This window comes from Biomphalaria glabrata, chromosome 1 (assembly GCF_947242115.1).
Source record: "Biomphalaria glabrata chromosome 1, xgBioGlab47.1, whole genome shotgun sequence".
In the NCBI taxonomy this organism is placed as follows: domain Eukaryota; kingdom Metazoa; phylum Mollusca; class Gastropoda; family Planorbidae; genus Biomphalaria; species Biomphalaria glabrata.
In genome coordinates, this window is record NC_074711.1 from 80,633,301 (window position 1) to 80,658,748 (window position 25,448).

A 25,448-nucleotide genomic window follows, 5' to 3' on the forward strand; every position below is an offset into this window, starting at 1 on the left:
CAAAAGATTTTAATAATTTCCTGAGATTTTCATGACTTTTAGTATATTTTGCAATTTCAGGAGATTTCTGGAAGCTCCTAGTAAATCAGGAGGCTGCAGGAATACTGTTATATGTTACAAATGGCTTAATTTAATAATTTAAACCTAGAATTAGCGCGGGTCCTTTGAAAGTGCATCGCATAGGTTGCTATATTGCCTAAGGCCGGCCCTGCAAAATAATGGTGAATGCTACGCCCTGGGTGGACTAGTACAATATATTTCATATTATTATTCAGAGTATTTGAATTTCAAATTCAAGAAATTTGTTTTTAAACTTACAAAAAAAAATATCTCAGTAGAATATGTATTACATTAACTTCTTCAACAAAATTCTAATTTCTTGGCAGACTTTCTCTGGGATCGTCTTAGTGAAGATTTAGTCTTCTGCTCAGTTGAAGGGGAGGTAAGAAAAGATTGTATAAACCTTTTCTTTGAAGAGATCTTGAGTAAATATCCACTTACAGCACTGGACAGAGTGCCTGGGGAGACTGACTGGCTTTCTAGAAAAGCAAATACAAAAGAAATATGTCTTATGAGATAACGTTTTAGACAAAATATGTGAAATTACAATTATGTATTGTATCATAGTTGTTGTTTGTGAAAACCAGAAGTCAGGATCTGATGTAATAAAAGAGCTTCAGTTTCTACACCTACAAAATAGGAAGTTCTCTCTATTTATTTATTTAATATTGTGTTTAACAATCTACACATTATTTTTATTTCTCTGTAGCAACAGAACATAAAGAAATGCTAAAAAACCTTCAGAGACTCCTACTTGCTACATAGAAGTCGTAAAGCAATCAAAAAACTAATGGTTTAATGGCATTAAAATAAAACATCAATGTTCCTCATCTGTTCTGTTACCTCTTTATTTAGTTCTTATTCATTCCACATGTGCACTGACTGTAACCCTTACGTTAAAAAAAAAAAAAGTAAAGTTCCCCTTTCAGACCTTGCGATTTACAGGGCAGATGATGTCATCTATTTCTATGGCCCACATTTAACAAGGGTAGCGTGTGGCCAGTACAACGACCAACCATTTTTATCCACATTTAACAAGGGTAGCGTGTGGCCAGTACAACGACCAACCACTTTTATTTTCATAACTATTGTCAGGTACTAATTAGAGCTGGGTGGACTCAAAGATGCTCTAAAGACAAAAAAATCCCATTCTTCCCTAGGATTTGATCCTGAACCCTCCGATTCAGAAGCCTATTTCTTAACCAATCAGCCACCACACCTCAGAAAAAAAAACCCACTTACCTTGAGAATGATTAATTTGGCTGGAACTTTTCTGGGACAGCTCAATTGAGTGACTGAAATATTTAGATGGTTGAGAGCTAGATTTGTAGAATGACACACACGGCAAATGTCCAGCTGATTTGGTGAGCGCAGAGGCTAGTGATGGATCAGCATCAGCTAAAAAACAAAATACACAAACGTTAAAATGAAGATATAAAATTAAGTATTAACAATTTTGAATGAAATGCTAACAGACCTGCCTACCAAAAAAAGTCCAAATGCGTAACACTTACGGACAAAATGCGTATTTTGGCATCAGAATGCGTAACACTTACACAATCCACTATTTTGTCATATATATATATATAAATAATATTAGATGTCATGATTAGATCTACAATCTAAATCTAGATCATTAGAGATGATATCTAGACTAGATCTGGAACTATGTCTATATAATGAATATAATCTACTCTAGATCTAGGCTCAAGAGTGTTACCGATGCCGTGGATCCGCTACAAACGTAGACCGTAGGTCTATTCTATACTAAGACTAAGAATCTAGCCTAGATCTAGACTATATGGTAGTTATCGATCTAGATCTAGTCAATCTAAATTTTAAATCATACTAAAACTAATTTCTACTAATGAACTTACAAAAAAAAAAAGTCACGTTGGTGTTTCAGCTAACTGACGGTACCAACCTTGATACCAACCCGCCACTTCCTCACTCTCGCGTTCTTCATTTCTAGACATCTAATTGCTATTTAGAACCAATCAACGTATAGATCTGGGCACATTGTGTTCACCCCACCTTTTCTGTTTCCCCTGTCTCCCCACAGGTGGGCTTAGCGTGACCTCCTTGACCGCTTGTAAGCTAGTCTAGAGAGGAGAAAAAAAAAAGGATACGAAATGCGTAACGCGACGGGTTAAAAGCGTATTTGCGTACTGGCGGTCATTTTTGGGAGATTTTGCGTAACGAATACGCATTTTGCGTAACAGTAGGCAGGTCTGTGCTAAGTAACCTTTACCTTTTATATATTAAAAAAAAAATTATCCCACAAAGAATAGAGAATTTTTGAATGGTACAGTGGATGATTAGAAAGGGTAATAATGATTGTAGAAAGGGTAATAATGATTGTTGAGTTCAACAAAACATGATGAATTGTACCTTTAATTGGAGACTCAGCAATGACTTTGATATCAGCGTCAACATTCTCCCTCTGTCTTCTTTGTTTTTGCTGAAATAAAAATCTTTGAGAAGTCTGTTTATGAGATGGTGTTCCAAGAACCAAAGTTTCTGGCTTTCCTGTGAAATAAAAAGAACATAAATGGCTTTTTATCTTATCAAATATATCAGACAACTAAAATTTCACCCTTTTTTTTTAAATTTGACACTTCTGAAATAATTTGCATCACGTTTCCTGTATTGTTCATCTGCCTTCTTTCCTGTACTTATTGTTACGGTCGTAGCGCAGCACGGTGTGCATGAATAATGGTGCGAATTTGTGTAATGAATGGAAGTGATGTTGAAAAGGGGAGGCCGGGAGAAATTGACAGGAAGAGAAATGAAATGTTCGTATTTATATAACTGGTTGTAATATTAAAGTATTTATAGAGTAATAACCTGAGAGTCTATTATTATTTCAAAGAGTCTTGTGTCGTAACAAGTGGCGCCCAACGGAAAAGGCAAGACCTACGTTATATCGGTATCTAATTCCTGTCTACTGAGGTGTTACTAGTACTACAAAGTGTAACAAAATCTCTAGATCTCTAGATCTATTAAGATTGGGAGAGTAGCGTCATCTAAATCTCTAAAGCTATGTACTAGACTCACTGGTAAACATAAACATTTAGTTCAAACTTATATAAAAACATTATTGCTGAATTAATCAATTGGATTAACATTTAAATCTAGATTTATATAATTATAATTATTATGACGGTCAATTCTCTACATTCACCAATGTGAAAACGTCAGGGATTACCCACTGTATTTGGATGTGTTATGAATTTATTGAAAATAAAATAATTAAAAAAAATCATGTCAGAGGCTGCTGAAGTATATGTTCATTATTCTGGCTGGTCATAGTTCTCAACAATAACCTTTAACATTCAATATTGATGGAAATTTGTACGATTATTAGCACTGCTGTGGGCAACACTAGTGAATTTTGACTACGGTGGAGAACAGTGCCTATTTAGGACCAACGGATATACACTGACTACGGCATATAGACAAATAACGAAAGACTCATATCACCGGCGGAGAATATACACTAGCATTGGCAGTTATACCAGCAGGAAGAAGAGTATTCCGGGAAGTAGATACATATTTGTATTCGAATAACATTAAACGTTTGGTTCATTACATTACATTTAGATATGAACATTGTTGGGTCCAAGCATTAAGTATATGAGAATCAAATATATTTAATGGATATGGTCAGATAACTCGATAAAGAAAAAATACAAATGGCGGATAAAGCTGAGATAGTTGCTTTGAAAGAAGAAGGGAGACTATTGGAATTAGAAGGAGCAGAGCTGAGAAAATATGTACAAGAAAGATTAATAGAAAGAGAGAAACTAGTCATGGAAAAGGAAATAGAGAAAGAGAAGTTAGCCATGGAAAAAGAAAGAGGGAAAGAGAAGTTAGTCATGGAAAAGGAAATAGAGAAAGAGAAGTTAGCCATGGAAAAAGAAAGAGAGAAAGAGAAGTTAACTATTGACAAAGATAAATTAGCAATGGATAAAGAAATAGAGAAAGAGAAGTTGGCTATCAGTAAAGAGAAATTAGTTACGGATAAAGAAATTGAGAAAGAGAAGCTAGCTATGGAGAAAGAAAGGTTAGCCATAGAGAAAGAAAAGTTGGAAATAAAAAAAAAGAAAAGCTAAAGATGAAGGTACTGGAAAGAAAAATGACGTGTCTGGAAATAAATTGGCAAAATATAAAGGTACAATGTTTGATGAGAATAAAATAGACATAGATATTTTCTTAAAGAAGTTTGAAATTGAAATGAAAGAATTGGCTTTTCCTGAAGATAAATGGACATTTTTGTTATCGAAGTCATTTGCAGCGGAGGTACCGTCAAAGATTTGCATGAATCAGAATAATTACCAAATAGTAAAGGAGCAATTACTACGAACATTTGGAAAAACTGAGGCGTTTTATCGTCAACAATATGTTAATTGCACCATTGAAACCAACGAGGATCCCCAAGCATTTTTAGACAAGATGAATAGCTACTTTGACAATTGGACAGAGTCATCAAAAATAGAGAAGACGTTTGATGGACTAAAGGTATTTCTTATGCTGGATAAAGTCATTTATGAGAGTCAGGACGAACTAAAAATATTCCTGCTGGAGAGAAAGCCAAAATCTGTAGATGAGATTGTAAAATTAATAAGGGCTTACAAAGTGGCACATCCTGAAAAAAAGTTAAACAGAGGTAGCGATATTGAAGAAATAGTAGCATTTAATAGAGCTAGAGAAACACAAGACAGTTATAGCAACAATAGAAGATTTAGATATGAAGGACAGAATAGGTTTAGAGGACAAGGAAGGAGCCAAATAGATAGTAGACAAGGCCAGTATAATAGCTATAGAGGGCGATATCAAGGAAACAGACAGGGAAGATATGACGGCAGAAGAAATGGAAGAGATCAAAGTTTGTCGTTATTGTCGAGTTCGGGAAGTCTAGATTGTTTTCAAACATTTGTAGGAAATAAGGCTGCAAGAACGATAAGGGATACTGGGAGCACTATTGTTGGAATAAACCGAAAATTGGTTGAAGATCATGAATATACTGGAAAAAACAAAGCATGTATTATGTTTGATGGTAAAACAGTTCGATTACCCGTGGCCCGAGTGAACATTAAAACACCGTATTATACCGGGATCGTAGAGGCATGTGTTATAGACCATGATCAAATTGATTTGATTATTGGCAATATACCAAACATAAAGAAGTGCACGGAAAATGAGATAGAAGTTTGGAAAAATTGTTGTGGAATGGCGACTACTCGATCCTGTAGTAAAGATGTAGAGGAAGGAGATTTGGCAAAATTGTTTGAGTTATCAACTAAGGAAAAAGAGCAAGATGAAAAACAACATGAAAACACAGAAACAATAGAAATCAAAGATATAGTATTTAACAAAGAAAAATTTATCACAAAACAAAAAAATGACCCAGAGTTACGTCAGCTGGCTCAGAAAGGAGGTAGAGGAGGAAGATTCTTTATAGAAAGAGGAGCTCTTGTTAGAGAGATTGAATGGCATGGGGAAACAATAATCCAGCTTGTGGTACCTAGAGAATTCAGGCAGCTTGTTATGGAAAATGGGCACGATGTAGCACACGCAGGACATATGGGAATACATAAAACGAAACAAAGAATATTCAAGGATTTCTATTGGCCATCTATTAGTAAGGACATCAAAAACTATGTGACTTCGTGCAGACTATGCCAAATAAAAGGGGCAAGAAAAATAAAAGCACCATTACAAAGGGTGGATATAGCAGATAGACCATTTAGTAAAATAGCGATTGATTTGATTGGTCCAATGCCAGTAGTTTCGAATAGGGGTCACCGTTATATTTTAACTGTGATAGACGTGTGCTCAAGATGGCCAGAGGCTATTCCACTCAAAAGAATTGAAGCCAGAGACATAGTACAAGCATTATATACGTTATTTACAAGATTTGGATTTCCCAAAGAAATATTATCAGATAGGGGCACTCAATTCAACTGTCAGCTGACTACAACATTCTTGAACATGTTTGGGATTCAGCAAAGGTTTACAGCCCCTTACCACCCACAGAGCAATGGTATTTGCGAACGCTTTAATGGTACGCTAAAGAAAGCATTATCTAAAGTAGTGGATGATAAACCCAAAGAGTGGGATATGGCTATTCCGTCAATACTATTTGCATATAGAGAGAGTCGTAATGAAACAACAGGGTTTTCACCATTTCAAATGATTTATGGAGGAAATCCGCGAGGTCCAATGACAATATTGAAAGATTTGATAATCTCTTATGAACATGTAGGAACTAATGACAGTTATGATATTGTAACAGAAACTAGAAATCAGGTTATAAAGGCATGCGAAGAAGCGGGTAGAAAGGTACTAGAGAAAAATGAATTAACGCGTTACAGGGTGAATAAACATAGAAAAATGACGGAATTAGAGGTAGGACAAGATGTTTTGGTCTTACTCAAGGATAAGAAGAATGTACTGTTCACAAAATGGCTGGGACCGTACAAAATAACAAGGAAAATTAGCGATGTGGATTATGAAATAGACATTGATTCTAAGCTCAAAATATTTCATGTAGATTTGTTAAAAGAGTTCAGACCAAGACAAAGAAGTGAAGAAAGGAGTAAAGATGAGTCAATGACAATGAGTGCCTGTGTGACGGAAGAAATGGAGACAGAGGAAAGGTTTAGACCAATAGAGACAGTGGCAACAGAAAGTAGGCAAACGTGGAAGGATGTCATGGTGGATGGAGTTTCTCTTGATAGAGCTAAAGAAATCAAGGCACTAATTGAGGAGTATAAGGATATTTTTACGGATTTACCTGGGAAAACAAGTATTATAGAACATGATATCAAGTTAACTGGCAAAGTACCGAATAAACTGCCACAATATACGATCCCATTACACCATAGAGAAACATTACAGAAGGAAATTGATGAGCTACTAACACTTGGAGTGATAGAACCATCTAGTTCACCATGGGCTGCACCAGTCGTGCTAGTTAAAAAAAAGTGTGGCAACTTAAGATTGTGTGTGGATTATCGACAGTTGAATAAAGTCACAGAATTTGACCCATTTCCAATGCCACAAGCAGAAGAAATGTTTACTAAGCTAAAAAATGCAAAGATTTTTAGCACGTTGGATCTGTCAAGAGGATACTGGCAAGTACCTCTAAAACAAGAAGCTAAACCATTATCGGCATTTAAGACACCTTCGGGCATATATCAATGGAATGTGATGAGCTTTGGCTTGGTAAATGCTCCAGCCACGTTTAACAGAATGATGGCCAAATTATTCAGCCATAGAAGAGACACAATTTGTTATTTAGATGATATATGCATTTTTAGTGAGCAATGGGATGAGCATATACAAAGCCTTGGAGAGGTTTTTAAAATTATCAAAGAAAACAATTTAACATTGAAACCAACAAAGATAAAAATTGGCCTAAGTGAAATTTCATTTTTGGGGTATAAGATTAAAAATGAGTACATTACACCATTGGAAGAAACTGTATCAAAAATATTGGACATTAAGGTACCAAAGACAAAGAAGCAAATTAGAAGCCTTTTGGGGTTATGCAACTTTTATAGAAAATTTATCGCAAATTTTTCAGAAATAATTGAACCACTAACAAATCTAACAAAGAAAGGAAAACCTAACAATATAGTGTGGACGGAGGAATGTCAAGAAGCACTGGACATAATTAAAACTTTCTTTTCTGGGGCACCGATTTTGAAATTACCTGACAATACTAAGGAATTTATTTTGGCTACAGATGCATCAGCCATTGCAATAGGAGGCTGTCTAATGCAAAAATGGAATGGTGTCCCACATCCTGTTTTATATGTGAGTAGAAAACTGACAGCATCTGAGTTGAAATATGCTACCATTGAAAAGGAAGGACTAGCCATTGTATGGGGTATAACAAAATTAGGGTTCTATCTACTGGGAGCTAAATTTGAACTATGGACGGATCACGCTCCCTTGGCTTTCATTAATACAAATAAACTAGGAAACAACAGAATAGCCAGATGGGCATTGCAACTTATGGATTATAACTTTGAGGTCAGGACAATACCAGGGAAAGACAATGTGATAGCTGACACATTATCACGGTGTACCTAAGAAGGAAAAGAAATGGAAGTAAGGAAAGGAGCTTGGCCACGTCAATTTTGTTTCTGTTGGTTGGTCAAAAGAATAATGTCAGTAAAATCATTTTGGTGAGAACACAATGAATAGCAGTGTAATGAATAGACATCTATAACAGATTGGAACATTTTGTAAATATACACATATTATATGTATATGTAATCGAAGACTGTATGGATTGACGAAGCTTTGTTACATGTGTGAGGTGTCGAGATATTAATATATAGTGTTGTATTGAGAATTTGATGAAACCATTGTTAGAAATGTAAAATATAGTATTACAGTTACATAGTTAATTATAGTTTATAATTATGAATTATGAGATTTACTCTGATTGGTTCGTTGGAGAAGTCTGGACATTATACATTGGGATGGATGTAAGTAATTTTGAACCTAAAATAATAATGTAAAGAATGATGATATTTAATTTTGCTGTTGGAGGGTTTTGTTGTTGTCGTTGGTTTTTACCTGGTTTAAAAGAATGATAATTAATTAAGATAATATAATTATATTGAACAGTGATTTATAATTTTATTTGATATTTAAAAGACGTTCGATGTACATCGAACTTTGCAAACAAGGGGGGTGTTACGGTCGTAGCGCAGCACGGTGTGCATGAATAATGGTGCGAATTTGTGTAATGAATGGAAGTGATGTTGAAAAGGGGAGGCCGGGAGAAATTGACAGGAAGAGAAATGAAATGTTCGTATTTACATAACTGGTTGTAATATTAAAGTATTTATAGAGTAATAACCTGAGAGTCTATTATTATTTCAAAGAGTCTTGTGTCGTAACACTTATAATATGTCATTTTTCCTACATCAAGAGATATTAAGTTGGTTTAAGGAGATATATTAAGTATTTTAAAGTAAGCTTATCTCTAGAACTATATTTTTTTAAATCTTAAACTCATCCATCATAGTTATTTTAATATAAAAATAAAGTGTTTGTTGTATTACAAAAGACCAATTGTTCATTGTTTCCAGTAAAAGTAAACTGCACAAAAACAAATATAAAATATTAAACATTTTCAACATTAGAAAAAATGGATTTTCTTTTTAGCTCCAACATTTATTTACATACACATATTCATTTAACTTACCAATTATTAAGTCAATCATTAAAATATAATACAAGCTAGTGCAGGACAGAACATTGAGGGCAACATAGTTATATTTACAAAAGGTTTATCAAACCAGGAACAGATCATTGCATAATTAATATGAAAAATAGATAGATCACTGCCACGTAGGCTGTGCAATTTATTGCTTAAATAGGACACCAGTTACATATTCGACTTTAACAAAAACCTGAAGTATTGATTTCAAAATCAACTTACCAGAATACTGAGTTCTTTTCTTGTAATTTTTTTTGACTTCCTCCTTTGATCCAAACTGGCTGAGTTTTTTTTTGATAGAAAACTTTTCCTGTCTATTAATTTCAACAGGTATTGAAGAACCTAAGATTAGAAGAATAATGTTCTTTATACTGTTGGTAAAATCATATGTGAAGTTTAATGTTGGTAGTAGCTAAAAAACAATGGTTTGAAAGAAATGAAAGCATTATTTTTTTGCAAATTTTCTCCAATACACTATATTGTAATATGTATGAAACTAAAGTATCTAATCACTAATTAATTTGTGACATTGTTTTTCTTTATAAATACTTAATTCTTATGAGTGCAAATACTGCATAATATAGTAATTTCCATCAATTTCAAATTAATCAAATCATGACACAATTATGTGTTATGTTTTTAATGTGCAAGGATGATATAATAAAAATCAAATTTATTTTTCTAGACTATTTAGTTAATAGACTCAAAAAGCAAAGATTTACTGCTGCAGGGGTAAAGGACTGTATAAAAAATACGAAAAACATGCATATATGTAACCCTGCCGGACCAAGCAGGGTTACATATATGCATTTTTTTTTAATTTTCTATTTAGTTAATAGTTTTCCTTTAGATATACAATAAAAAATAATAGTTAGAATTTGACACAAGTGTGTGCATATGTATAGTTAATTAACTTAACTAATTGGTGAATCTTTTTTTTTAAATTGATTTTTGTGTTGTCAGGTAAAAGAAATAATTGTGCAAAATTTCAGCTTGATCCAAGATTGGGAGATGTAGGAGAAATAAATCTTTTTTTACACACTTTTTACCAGACAGACAGCAGAGTGAGTTGATATAAGCTCTGTACAAATAATTTGGAAGAGAGACTTAGAAAAAAAAAATTAATAAAAACAGGAAAAGACAGTAAATGGAGGAATAGAAAATATTTTGAAACTTAAAAATAAAAAATACCAGTGTCCTTTGCTATTTGAAAAATGTTTTGAAAACATAACCAGAAACAAAAACAGAAGTCTTTTGGAACTTTAAGACAACTTACAAATCTTACTAATTGTATCTCAGTCCTCGCCCATCACTACAAAATGTATCATATAGGTATAAATTTTACATTTCTATTACTTCTAAATATATATATAAATATATATATACATATGATACAGAAAAAGAAACATACTATCAACTTGTCTCCCAAGGGAACATTGAGCTTTCCCCTTTTCTTTGGCTGAACTTTTGGACTCAGTCTGTATAAAATAAACCTTACAATATTATATTACAATGTTAAACAAATTTTACAAAAAAAAAAAAAAAGCATTCCAATGTTGTTGTTTTTTTTAAATTGACCTCAAAAAAAAAAAAAAATACATTAAAAAAATATATATAAATAAATATATATGATAAAAATGCTACCTTTGATTTAGGCTTCACTAAAATCTGTTTGAAATGTTGAAAATGTAAAAAACATGGATGTTGTTTGAATCTGGATCTGAAATAATAGTAAAATTGGAATTAAATTATATTTTCAGAAGTGCATCATATTCAGAAGAAAAAAAAAAGTAGAACACACTGGACAATAACATAAGGGCTTATAAAATATTTAAGCCTGCTCTAAAGAAACTAAATATAACTATAACTTTGATCTCCTTACCTTGCTGGCTGGGATGCCTGGTCAGAGAGATGAGAAGATGGTTGTGTGGAGCTTGGTGCAGACATAAAGCTGTCCTCGTTCAACACAGACATTGGGGCTTTGGAGGAAACAGGGGAAGCAAATCTGGACAGAGCAGGAGGCAGAGGCAACATAAGCTCATCATACACATCAGTCAGAAGTTTTGGTACAGCCACGGCATAGCTGCAATTGACAAAAAAAAATTGAATAGCTAAGGCTCCAAGATAGTTATAGTCATTGGTTCACCCAGTAAAGTTTTACATCTTGAAATATAGTTTTCTTCTTTCAGAATCTCATTTAGCTGATTACTTCTCTTGCTGGTCCACTGAATCTAACTAGGAAACATACAAATTTGTTCACAAAAGATGTGAAAAAAAAACCCAGACAATAATTAGTTCTAAATTAAAGAAACTGTTTTGTTTTTTTAAAGTTTTAAAAGTTGTACTACATCAGCATTGATCTCCACCTACACATATCTTAAATGTTATGCTCTGTACACTAAACTTGGCCATTTCTTGAATAGTGATTCCTAATTTACAAAACTAAAGCAAAATATTTTTTTTTAAATTACCTGATGACAACCTCTAAGAGAAAGTCATTCAAATGGATGGGGTCTGTGACAAACATGAGTCCCCTCAGAAACAGAATGAGCTGTTGACAAAAGAAAATTTTATAAAAGTTATTTAATCATTCCACTGGTTTTAAAACTACTAATAAATATATATATATATAGTTCATACATTGTGGTTTGATGATGACCACATTTGTCATCCAGGGGGCTGAGGGCTTTGCACTGGGCTTTTGTGCCTCCTCATGTGGCTGGTGTGACCTATGTGAGCCCGGAATGTTCAGCTGCACACTGGGCAGGTTATTCCAGCTGGAGCTTGTGTTATTGGCCTTGCTTTTCTTCTGCAAGCGCTGTTCTCTTTTACTCAGCTATTTGTGCACCAGTTTTAACAGCGCAACGCCATGATGCTCTGTCATGTGCTTCTGTCTCCCAGGTGGATGGATTTATGCTGAACGCTTTCAGAGAAGCTTTGAGAGTGTCCCTAAAGCAGTTTCTTTGTTTGCCTTGTGAGTGCTTCCCTTCCCTTAATTGGCCATACAGGAGTTGTTTAGGGATTCTGTAGACGTGTCCTGCCCATCGCAGTTGGGACTGCATCAGGATTGTGTGGATGCTTTGGAGACCTTCAGTATCTGGTATTTTTTCTTGCCATTTGACATTCAGTATTTTTCTGAGACAGGATGTGGAAGTGGTTCAGTTTCTTTGCATGTTTTCTGTACAATGTCCATGTTTCTGGGGCATAGAGCAATGTAGAAAGGATGACAGCTCGATAGATCCCTAGATTTGTATTTGTGGTGATACTTCATCTGTTCCAGACAATTTTAGACAGTCTGCCATAGGATACACTGGCCTTGGCGATTCGCAGGTCGATTTTATTATGGATCTTTCCGTTTCTGGAGAGTGTGCTGACAAGATAGGTGAATCTGTCTACTGCATTTATATCATGTCCATTTATCTAATAAATATTAGGAATGTGAAAGCTTCAAGTTACTCTAGGTGTTAACAATGAAAGTTCCATATACAAACTAAACAGATATACTGTGTCGCACTAACCTCATTTAGAACAGCATCATGATCTGCTTCATCATTCCTGGTCACAAATTCTAGTTCAAGTAAAAGTAGCACTTGTAATTTATACCTAAACAAGACAAACAATTGCAACAATACAAAAGTAAAATTTAGCAGTAACTGTAAATAATTTTTGTCATTCTTTGTAAAAATAATTAGCTAATATTTTGAACAAAAGTGTATTATAAAATCTATAATTTTTCACAAGATAACCAGTCGCATCATTACAGAAATGTAGTATGTAAAAAAAAAATATTTTTTTTATATAAATAAATATATATATAAGGTACACTTTGTCAATTGATATACACTGGGTTAATGTGGTGTCTATGTTATACTGAGTATATATGTGGATCTAACATGATGGAAGGCTAGATATGGACCAGAAAAATCTCAAAGAGAGGTTTTAATAGTCACTTTATAGATTGGCTTGATAGAAAAAAGATGATAAGATAATTTCAACAAACAACTTTCATTGTTTTTAGCAACAAGCGTCACCTGTTGTCTAGATATGACAAAGGGTTTTGAAAAATATTTTAAGTACAGCAATATCTTATTAGTCATCAAGATAACTTCTTATTCGCTGTGAGCTAAATGTAACTCTGCATTATTTTAATAACAATATTACCACCATCCCAAACTTACTCAGCTATCTTTCTATCTCTGTCACTGTTCTGTGTGTAGTTATCCTTTAGCTCTTTGTAACTCTTCACCAAAAGTTTCTTTACAAAGACTGCAGCAGACTTCTCTGGGTTGTTATGCAGGAGGTTGTTCATGTACTTAGTGGCAATGCTCACCATGCCTCTCACTGCAGTCTTGGCAGCCACCTCAGCAGACAACACTAGTTCATATTGTTTTACAAGATAGTTCTTTAAATCTTCTTCACCTTTAATATCTATGATTGAAAAGTTATAGCACAAAAAATGAACCAATGTAACTACTTTTATTGATATTCTTAAAAATAAACTAATAAAAATACTAAAAAATTAAAATGAAACGTTTACAACTTATATCAACAATTGCAAAGAAATCTATATCAAAGATAAGGCAAAAGAGAAATAAGTATGAGATTTTATTTACATACTGTTGTAACCCTATTGGCGATGCGATAGGGTTAACGGTGTGTGATCAGCTGACTTATGTGACACAGGCCAGAAAGACAGTTTAGTGTGCTATGTTGAAGGGCAAGGGACAGTACTGGTATGAATGTTGCACCTGAATGTGACCTGTGTTATGGTCATCTGATCATAAGCCACACTGGAGCAGAGACACATAGTGTGTAAGGCAGTGGAGTTCAAGACAGGACAGTGAGGAGACCAGGACTGTGAGTCGACCATGAAGTCATTCCTGGTGGAGTCCTCAAGTGAATGTATGAGTCCAGGAAGAGATGGAGACAGTAGAGTTTAGTACGGTGATGTATAGTGTAGCATTTTTAGTTGTTGATGTGTTGCCAATTGTCTAGTATTGGCTGTTACTATTTATTTGACCATTATTAATGGACCAGATTATTTGGAGCTCTTGTTGTCAGGTTCTTGTGTTGATGTGTTGTGTGTTTAGCAGTGTTTACAAAATGCCTGATTAGAAGAGATCATAACAATACAATTCATTTAAATATTAGTTTATAATAAATGATAATTAGTTTTATTTATTTTAATTATGTTAGTTGGGTCTAAAAAAAAATGATTTATTGTAATGCCTAATATTGATATCCTGATGGGGGTTGTATATTGTTTTTGCATTTTTGATGATTCTAGATCTGGATGTAGTGACACATAGTGAACAGTGAGGCCCAAACTATGATCCAAAAGCCAGTGACTCAGTGCTTATCTGACCCCAAGATATTTTTGCCCAAAGTGACTAATAAATCACAGGAGGCTCTGTTCCATAGGAAGAAGCCATTTTCGGAATTGATGCTGTCCACAACAAGGGTGTGGGAAGTTTATCTGACCCCAGACTGAAAAATGTTGGGCTGGTATTGGAATAGTTCCAGTTTAGAATATTAAATAACTGAACTAAACAAACTTGATGGGTAGAATAAATAAGAGAATACCACCCGTTGAATGACACAATAGAAATAAATTGATCAAATAAATTCACATGGAAAATAGTGAAGTAAAGCATGAAACTGACTGTCATGCTCCCATTTTATAGCCTTCTCAAAACTGTGTAATCATTCCAGATTTAGAAGTAAAATCAAATTTTTTCCTCTTTATCTAACTTAAGCTATTTACTTTTGCTCAAGTGGTCAAGCCAAACAACTTTCTTTGTTAAGATTATGAAATCCTCTCTTTGTCTAGATATATGTAGCATTTAATTATAAGTTATTATTATTATTATTATTATAGCTTTTATATAGCGCTACTTTCATGCTTACAGCATGCACAGAGCGCTTTTGGTCCAATCTCTTTTGTGGACCAGTGGGGGGGGGGGGAGGGGGTATCTAGGAGTTGGTTTTCCGTGCTGCCTTTAGGCGCTCAGTAAACACAACTTTGCGCGAGTCGGGTGTCGAACCTCAAGCCCCCTTCTAGGCCTTGGCCTCTCGCACTTGGCCTCTCGACCACGCTTCCCACTAATTTGCTTTTAAGTTACAAAAAAAAAAAAAAAGGTTTATGAATTCATTTATACCTGCTGTAACAGGTACAGTTGAGGGAATAGATCAGCTTAATTTATGTAAAAGTGTACTACATTAAACAGCTATGAAACAATGCATAATGATAATAAAAATAATTGAATAAGTTAAAAAATATCTTGAACTAGACTATCATTGTGTTCACCTTTATCTATAAGGCCATTGGAGTTGTAAGATCTTCTATCAGGACTGCAAGGTGCTGAATGTAAATTGTTATCAGTATTTTCAACAGTCCCACTATTGGCTTTCCAATCATTCATGGCCTTCTCTACCATTGTTCCACTTCGACTAGATGTTGATGACTTCAGTGTGTGATTATTGGGCTTAGATGACCTTGAACTTGCAGAGTAGCCAAAATCTTCATGCTCCTTGCGAAAATCTTTGGAAAAAAAGAAACAATGATTTGCTTTTAATCTTTGGCACATCTGCACATTTTAGGCCATGACTTGCCATTCAATATTTCAAAGATACTCCCCCTCCATTCAGCAAACACAAACATGACATTAAAAGCTATGCAAAGAATGAAGAACATATTTTGTAACCCAATATATAAAAGTAAAGTTCTCCTTTCAGACCTTGCGGCCTATAGGACAGATGATGTAAAGATCATCTGTTTCTTTGGCCTACGGTTAACGAGGGTGTCATGTGGCCAGCACAACAACCAACCGCCTTAACTTTCTCCCAACCAATGTCAGGTACCCATTAGAGCTGGGTGGACTCAGAGGCGCTCGAAGATTTTGAAATTAAAAACCCAGTCCTCACCAGGATTCGAAACCCAGTTCAGCAGCCAATCGCTTTACAGCTCAGCCATTGCGCCTCCCATCACAATATATAACAAGGCTTAAAAACTAATTAACACATGAAAATGGAATTATTTGTTTTGGTATCAACAATTATACACAGAAAATATCTACAAGTCATTAGGGACATGAGCATATTTTTATATTTACATGTATTTCTTTAACATATTTCTATTTCTAAGTTGGTCAGTTTGATATAAAAATGATAAGTAGTTTATATTGTTATGTGTCTGTTGGATGTGAAAGGGGATTTATGTAAAGCCTTAAAATTGTGATTTGAAAAAATAATACTTGTACAGAGTACACATACTTGCCATCTGACCTATCATACTACAGCCATGTAACCTTATGACAAACTGACCTATCTTACTACAGCCATGTAATCTTATGACAAACTGACCTATCTTACTACAGCCATGTAACCTTATGACAAACTGACCTATCTTACTGCAGCCATGTAACCTTATGACAAACTGACCTATCTTACTGCAGCCATGTAACCTTATGACAAACTGACCTATCTTACTGCAGGTACTTAACCTTATGAAAAACTGAACTTTCAAACTGTAGACATGCAATTTTATGACAAAACTGACCTAAATGACTTCAGCCACGTAAGCCTATGACAAACTGACTGCCTAAGTCTTTTATTTATGCAGCCCAACCAGTTCAACTCCCCATTTCCTACATGTTGTTAAAAGGGTATACAAAAATTTAGCTAATATTGGGGGAGAGATCTATGGAAAAAAGGATATGATAGCAAATGTGAAACATTACGTAATTGGGAGCTATTTCTATAGCAACTTTGCTACAGCATTAGTGTTCAATTTTATTAATAGAATGTGACTTCAAGCTAATGCTGGAACCTCATAACTAAAGCGGTTTATACCAGTTATACAGGGTTGCAAATCTTTAAAAAAGCTCAGTTATGTAACTAATTATAATTTTTTTTTTTAAATCCCTTTAAAGACTCAAAAATTAAAGAAATACAAGATACAAGACCTACCACACAGAGTTGATGGCTGATGATGGACAAACATAATGTTAGCTGAACTACCTGGCGCATACCTAGAAATCAGATTATTAGGATGCACATTAGGTTTTGATGTTACACCTCTGTGTTCAGAATTCTCCTTATTAAGAAATTTTTTCAACAGCCTAGACTTGAAGTCCTCAAATGTTTCCTTTATGTGACCCTGAAATGTTTCCTCGCAGCGGCTTTCAAATGTCAGTTGCAGAATCTTTTGTTCTCCATGGAATGTATCTGTCATATTCAAGAGAGACAAAATTGCAATTCCATCAGGATAGGGCTGCAGGACTGAAGCATGCACAGTTTCATGGTTGGTAAGTTTTACAAGTAGCGCCTAAAGAAACAAAAACATTAAAACATGGGGAGGAATATTTGTGATCAAGTTTGTTTACATTTATTAATGTTATTTTATACTGCTCAATACTTTACCCCCAATGTTTGGGTTCGCTGAAGGAAATTGTGCATGTGAAGAAGTCGACTTATTTTGTTACAATCCAGGATGTAAGAGGTGATAATCTTAGTGGTCAAGAGATGGACAACCGCTTTGTGTGGCACACAGCCAATCCAACATAGTCCCGCCTGTTTCAAATCCAGAGAGTTACCTTTGCCATGTTCTCTGTAATAGATTTTACACATTAACAACAGAGTATAAAAATACAGAAATTTTCTCATAAGGATTATTTTTTATTTCCATTTCAAAGCTTATTTCTAAAGCAATTATGACAGAATAATGAAATGATTTTGTACTAGCATAAGATAAGGCACAAACTATACCAACTGGGAAGATGTTGCAGATGTTGCTATTGAACAATTTGTATTGAGACAGCTTTTCACCCAAATAGTGATGGAGGATGCAAGTAACTAAGTAAATAACACACAAACTAAACAATAATTAGTACAACCTGGATTCTAGTTCTTTAGTCAATGGCCTTAACTGTACTTTGAACAGATTTGATCCTGTAAAATAAAATGTAATAACTCCAAAATACTTTATATACCAGTATATTTCAATAAAAACAAAATATATATTGAGTTCAGATTGCTTTTTAAAATAAGAATAAAAAATAAATCCAGTTTTAAGTGTTTCCTTAAGTTAAACTATATCTCAATTTCAAATCACAATAAATTCAACTCAGAAATTTTATGAGGAAGGAGGAAGACAGAGGTCATAACCCACTAAACTTCATCCCACATTTCACTACACCAGAGGTAACAAAGATGTATATATATATATATATACTATATATATATAGTAATGACTTGTTCATCTATCCACAATCCTGTTACTCAACTACATAATTTTCGAAATGGTGGTCATGTAGTTATGGTACAATGTAGAAATGTTAAGGGGTATGGCTGTTAGACCTCTCCAAAGATGACATTACTAAACTGAAAAGAGTTAGATAGAAAAGTCAGATATTTGATCTGCAAGAAAAGACATCCTTGATTTGCTTTCAGTGGGAAATAGCAAGAAACAGATATGAACCATGATCACCCAAATTAAAAAAATTTAAGGAATGCCTTAGAACCTTTGAGACTGATTTGATGTGAAGATAGAGAGCATTGAATAATCTGAATGTGACAAATAGAATGTAGTCTTAAGACATTTAAAAAATAAAATGTTTAAGTATGAAAGACGTTTAAGTCCTCATTTTTTTAAAACTATCAAGACAACAATATTCAAAACAAATTTCTAGATACATTTTTAAGTAACTTTAAACCTATTCAATGACAAATTTTTATAAAAATGTATTTTACTCATTTCTCGTGTTGTATTGTAATACTGCAGAACAACACCATAAATTCAAGCAAATAGTTGATTTTCTCTATTACAGCACTTTATTAGCTTCCTGACAAAGAAAAAAAAAAACAATAATAAAAAAAGGAGAAAGAAGTGCTTAGATTAGATCAAAGATAGAATAATAAACTATGTTAATAATGCTTAGATCTAGAAATGATTAAAACATTTTTGCAATATATAATGCTCTGATCATTTATTGAGTAGACTTGATGTAGACAGTTCATGTTTTGGAACATTAAAATTTACAGATCTAAAATAGGCCTACATTAGAATCTACTTGTCATGATCAAGATATCACTAGGTAATAATGTAGATCTATTAATAATAATATTATACTCATAATTTAATTTATAAGTGCTGTCAACAAACATAAAGTAAGCTAACGGCACAGTGACAACATAACAAACATAAACAAGAGTTAGAATGACAAACTAATGCCTGAAACAAATGTGAACAGCTTTAAAAGGTCAACATGTTCTTGCTATTGTTGGTCTGAGATCAATAGGGAGCAAGTTCCAAACCTTTAGTCCACGCACTGAAAGAAGCCCCCAAACTGTAACTTTTGAGGAAGAAGCGTGACACAACTAGAGCTTTACTAGCTATTCTAGATATATGTAAATGTTGAGTCTAGGGAGCAAGACTGTCTCCGGGACATATGGAGTGATCAGTTCTCTTTATAAGTTGTCATAAACAGCTCCTTCTAAGTAGTAACACATCTAGATCTAGATCCAACTATCCTTGTCGAAATCTAGAATAACATATCTATCTACATTCAGACCTGCCTACCTAAAAAAGTCCAAATGTGTAACACTGATGTTCAAAATGTGTATTTTGGCACCAGAATGTGTAATACTTGCGCGATTGAATATTTTGTCAAATGTTATATATATTTCTTTTAATCAAGTAAAAACTTGACTGTAGGTATTCCTAAAAACTAAAAAAAAACAAAACATTTTTTTTCAAAGATTTATTAAAGAACATTACAAATGGTTGCTATTTCACTTATTTTTTTTTTAAAGAAACTTTCTTAGAGATGCCTTGATGGAAATGTACAAACAGAGCCTATTAGTATGTTTAGTTGACATTTGCTTACTAAATAATGCCCATGGCTGTTGGGTTTGGGGGGTAATTAGACCTATTAAAGTGTTTTTTTTCAAGCACAATTTTTTTTAACTCTGACTTTTACGACTGAATTAACTTTTATGGCCTTTTCACAACTGTGTGCGAAATACTTTTATTACAGTAGATATAGACTCTTGATCTAAGCCACTAAAATTCGCAGACTTTTCATGGGTGTGAAAGAATTATCTTCATTAGATTCTATAATAGTGATTTAGCTTAAGTCTAGATTCTAGTAGATCTAAGTCACTGAATTTGCTGACTTTTCACGGCTGTTGTGTGCGAATTATCATGATTAGATCTAAATCTAGATCAAGTATCATAATCAAGTAGTAGATCTGAAGTGAGTGTTACCGATCCCGTGGATCCAATACAAACTACAAGCTAGATCTACATCTAGTCCTGTATAATAAGAAGATCTAGACTCTATATACCTAGCTATAATGTGATGTTTTGAATCAATAGCACTTCTGTATTTTTGACTAAAATGAATATGGGAATCCTGAAATCTTTTTTTCTTCTTTTTTTTTTATTCGACTTTTTTTAAGCTCCAAAATAATAAATTTCTAATTAACTTTAAAAAGTCACATTGGTGTAATAGATAAATGAATGGTACCGACCCGCCAATCTTGCATTCTTCATTTCTAGACTAAATCTTTCAAGAACCAATCAAAGTATAGATCTGGGCACCCCACCTTTTCTGTCCCCCCCCCCAGAACGGCTTAGCGTGACCTCCGTGATTGCGCGTAAGCTAGTTAAGAGAGGAAAAAAAAAGGATAAAAGAAATGCGTAACGTGACGAGTTTTTGACGGGTTAAGTTCGTATTTGCGTACTGGCAGTCATTTTTGGAAGATTTTGCGTAAAGAATACGCATTTTGCGTAGGCAGGTCCATTTATCGTATAGGGGCCTATATTACAGACGTTACAATGAAAAGAAAACTTTTGACTAGATCTAGAAAATATCTATCTGGTTACATCTAGAATCTAGATTTCCATGATTTATGATGATAACTTTGTGATGCCTGACATTGTTAATATATATATATGTCAGTTATACAAGACCAAGACTCTATAAAAATTAAAAGTCCAATGAATTAGAACTAATTAACATAAAACATCCCAATTGCAATAAAAAGGATGCCTATTATAAACTATCTCAACATGACCAACGCATAATTTTTCAACTCAGAACTGAACACAACAGAATGAGACAATATTTAATATGTTCCAGAAGCTAAAAGTTGGGACTAGCAAAACCTGCCCTTTTGGAGCATCACCAGAGAATGCTCACCATGTCCTTCAAAGAAAGCTGCATACTTTGAAATGATCTATTAGATATCAAGAGACCAAAACAAGACTCTGGCTGCTGGCCCCCAAAACCCTCCTATAGAAGAAAAACTATACAGAGAACTGCCTGATCTGGAAACCAATGCAAGGTTCAACTCAGATATATATATAGGATTACAGATCAATCTGAACCCTCCGACATATAAAATGAGAACGAAGAAGATGATTGGTTTTCCTGGCTAGCTCACGCAATCCATTGCATGCTCTAAAAGCACTAGACAAGAAGCAAAATTGAATATGGCAACCGGCAAAGGTATTTTATTCTATATCTGGTCATCAAAACTAATATACTAATAGAGTGGACTATAGATCTAGATTTTATTCTAGATCAGTGGTTCCCAAACTTTTTTGTCTCGTAGACCCCATGCCATGTTTTCTGGCTTTCGGTAGACCCCCTACTTAACTTGTATTGAATTTTTGCAAATACATCAAAATATTTTTAAAACAAATTTCTAACTGTAGTGAGTTAAAGAGTGAAAAACTAATTTACAGCTACACATAGGGTTATAGAGATCTATTTTTTAAATTGATAAAATTCAAATTTAAACTAATTGAAATAACAATTTATATTTATTACTGGAATCACCAAACACATTGGAAATGTTTTTTTTTTTTTTTTTTGCACATCTATTATCTGTTGCTACGGATATAATGTTTCATGTAGCAATTTGTTGTTCTATGAAGTAGTCCTCAAACATTAAATAGTAATCAATTAATTAATTAGCCATATGTATCATTGTAAGAGTTTTCGCAAGTTTCTCATGTATTCTTTTATCTTTCACGTCTTGCACAAATATTGGTGCGCAGAATTGTTTTCAATAACAGGAGAAGGGATGAAGGTGAGTACCTAGTGAGTACCCAAACCAGTAAGCTTTTGAAAGGAAGGGCTCATTAGACTTGGCTTGCAGCCCATCAAGCAGAAGGAAAAATAAATTCAAACTGTGCTGTCTTGCAGCTATACCCGAACATGGGAAAGGTTTCGTGGGTCAACCCTGTTAAAAATTAGGAGCCGGCGACCTTTAGGCAGTTTGCATCACACAGCGCTACACCCTGTCAGAGCCTGCGACGCCGCTGATCCCAAACTGTATATATGTCGTTTGGAAAGAATTACAAAAAAAAAAGCTATTATTTTATAACTTATGCCACAGATGTGACCTTGAACTGTATTGTTGATTATAGAAATTCTTTTAATAATATCAGATGTAGATTTGTGTAAAACAGTTATTTAAAACTACAACGTCGGGTAAAATCAATGTTTTACCTATAGTGTTTTCCGTATTTTGCTATATGTAAAGAGATTTTGTAAGACGCTCACAAAGTATTATCTTCTCTATATGATGTCGAAGAGAGATTGTGTGGGTCTATTCTGATCTTTGAGTGTTCCAACGTTTTTCAAATCTGTATCTGTCAGGGTGCAGGCAATGCCTCAAATGATCCTCCAGTATAATTGATTTCATATCGGTATAAAGAGGCAGGCAACCGCTAGTATGACAAGGAAGGAATAAATACCAATTTTAAATAATCAACGCTGTAGTCTACATTCTTTTTGTTAAACATTGAAGCTATTTAAGTAAGTATTTAAGTTAGATATAGCAATTTTTCGCTTGAATAGCAGGATAAATATTTAAAGGATTAACTCGGGTACAAATCATATATTAGTGTATAAAAGAATTACATTAACATGATGTTTAGTTAAAGTCACGACCTGCTTAAATGAAATCTATTATCGTAGACCCCCGTGGACATCTCATAGACCCCCAATTTATTTTTTCCCTTTCGTAGACCCCTTGGGGGTCTATATGGACCACTTTGGGAATCACTATTCTAGATCTAGTAATATAATATATTAAATATATATCTAGTATTACCTGAATAATACTGTAATACCCTACGACCCTAGAGTCTATCACTACCGACACTAGAAATAGAATTTAGATCTAGATATCTAGATCTAGATAGAAAGAATAGGACTAGATTACTCCTTTAGATTTTTAATTTTTAGATAGATTATCATAGATCATAACATAATCTAGATCATCATCTAGATAATGTCACAATATACTAGATTAAACTAGATCTAATTGAGTACTAAGAATACTAAGATTAAGATCTACTTTTAACTATATTAATATTATTAACTGTAGTACATATCCAAACTAAAATCTAGATCTAGTTACTAGATTTAACTAGATCTATATTATATATCTATATTAATTCTAGTAGATCTTGTAAGTAGATCTAACTTAAAGTTAAAGTACTTTAACTTAAAGCTACCACTCACACTAGTCACAGTCTAGTGACTAGTGACATTATCATTGATATCATTAGAATTATTTACAGATTATTACTATTATTAGTATTATTATTAGATCTAGAATAATCTAGATCTAGTATTAATTTAATAATAATTTTTTATTATCTAGGTCTAGAATCTACTATCTAGGCCTACCCCTATAGTATTTAATAGTCACTATTATAGTGTCTTGTCTAGTAAGACTAGTGGTAGTAGTGGTAATACTAACTTAGTACTACTACATCTAATAATTAATAGTTACTCTAGTTACTAGTTATAGATCTATCGATCTAAATCTAGAATCTACTATCTAGATCTAAAAATATATAGTAATCCTAGATCTAATAGCGTCTTAAATTTTTTGATCACAACATGCTTTGTTTATATTCATAGCCAGATTTTTTTGTTAACAACAACGTTGCCAGATTTTTATCACAACTAGTTACATTTTAAGAAATTTCAGTTGTCCAAAAGGGAAAGCGTTGGAATTTAGAAATTCCCCCCCCCCTTTTTTTTCCCAAATACACCGAGGAAGTTAAGAATTAAGCAGAAATATCACAAGCAATGAGCTACAAACTATCGACACCCCCAACCAGGGGCGGACTGGCTATATGGGCATTCGGGCAAATGCCCGGTGGGCAAGTACCAAATGGGCCGGCCTGGTCGTGACAGTCTCGCATGTCTTGTCCCCAGCTCCGCGAGCTAAGGGGGGACTTGCCTGTGCAGTCACTCGACTTGTATGGTAGCTATGAGGCACTACGCCGGACAGCTAAGTTTCTTGCCAGAGCACTACGGGAGGACTAGTCCTTCATGCTCTGATTTTTCAATAGGAGTTCATCTCAGGTCGTGACCAGATATTTTTTTTTTCAATTAAGACAACTTTTTAAAAAAAAAGTGACAGCAGCAAGAAAGAGATGTTCAAGTTGTTTTTTTTTTGACTATTGATTATGTTTAAAATTCAACAAGAATATCCAAAACTTAGATCTAGAATAGTTGTCGTTGTTAATTTTCATTTCACTGTTATTCTTGTTAGTTTCTTGAAAATTTTAATGACCATTGAGTAATGACAGTAATATCAATTTTTTTAATGCAAATTATCTTTTTTACGTGTATTTTTTTTCATCAGTCATCACTAACTAGTTAATTGTGATTCATCTCAGAGCACACTTCCTCATGTGGCTGTGGAGCCAATTCGAGACTGCGCACTTAAAACTTACTAATTTGGCAATGGATTTTAAAAAATAGATTTGGATAAAATTATTGATAGTTTTAAGAGCAAGAAAGCACTGTAAGATTTATTTGTAGCATCTTTTTTTTTTTTGTTAAATTGATTTTTTTTTTGACGAAGTAGCAATACTTTGACAATGAATACACATTAGTTTTTATTTTGTTTCCTTTCTTTTTTTTTTTTTTTTGTTTCCTTTCTTTTTTTTGGGGGGGGGGGGGCATCATCACGAGCTGCCGCACTGGGCATCATATACCCTATCTACGCCACTGGGTCATACAGAAATAATAAATTAAAATTATAAATGCAAACTAGAAATGTTAACAAAGATAGACTTAATAACTAAACGTTTTGTTTTTTCTTAAAT

At 33.8% G+C, this 25,448-nt stretch overlaps 1 protein-coding gene across 1 annotated transcript; it reads right to left on the reverse strand.

The window, feature by feature from the left end:
* Positions 1-329: 329 nt before the first annotated feature.
* LOC106074537 (uncharacterized) lies at positions 330-23,615 on the reverse strand. Its single transcript, XM_056017970.1, has 17 exons — positions 23,432-23,615; positions 22,825-23,045; positions 19,055-19,146; positions 18,199-18,253; positions 17,726-17,912; positions 17,273-17,630; positions 15,612-15,845; positions 13,483-13,732; positions 12,823-12,907; positions 11,776-11,855; positions 11,187-11,387; positions 10,949-11,024; positions 10,716-10,782; positions 9,527-9,646; positions 2,452-2,589; positions 1,303-1,458; positions 330-539 (listed from the first exon to the last, which is right to left on the reverse strand). The coding sequence occupies exons 3-17, from the start codon at positions 19,056-19,058 to the stop codon at positions 361-363; spliced, it is 2,190 nt and encodes a 729-aa protein (XP_055873945.1). The 5' UTR covers positions 19,059-19,146; positions 22,825-23,045; positions 23,432-23,615; the 3' UTR covers positions 330-360.
* Positions 23,616-25,448: the final 1,833 nt, after the last annotated feature.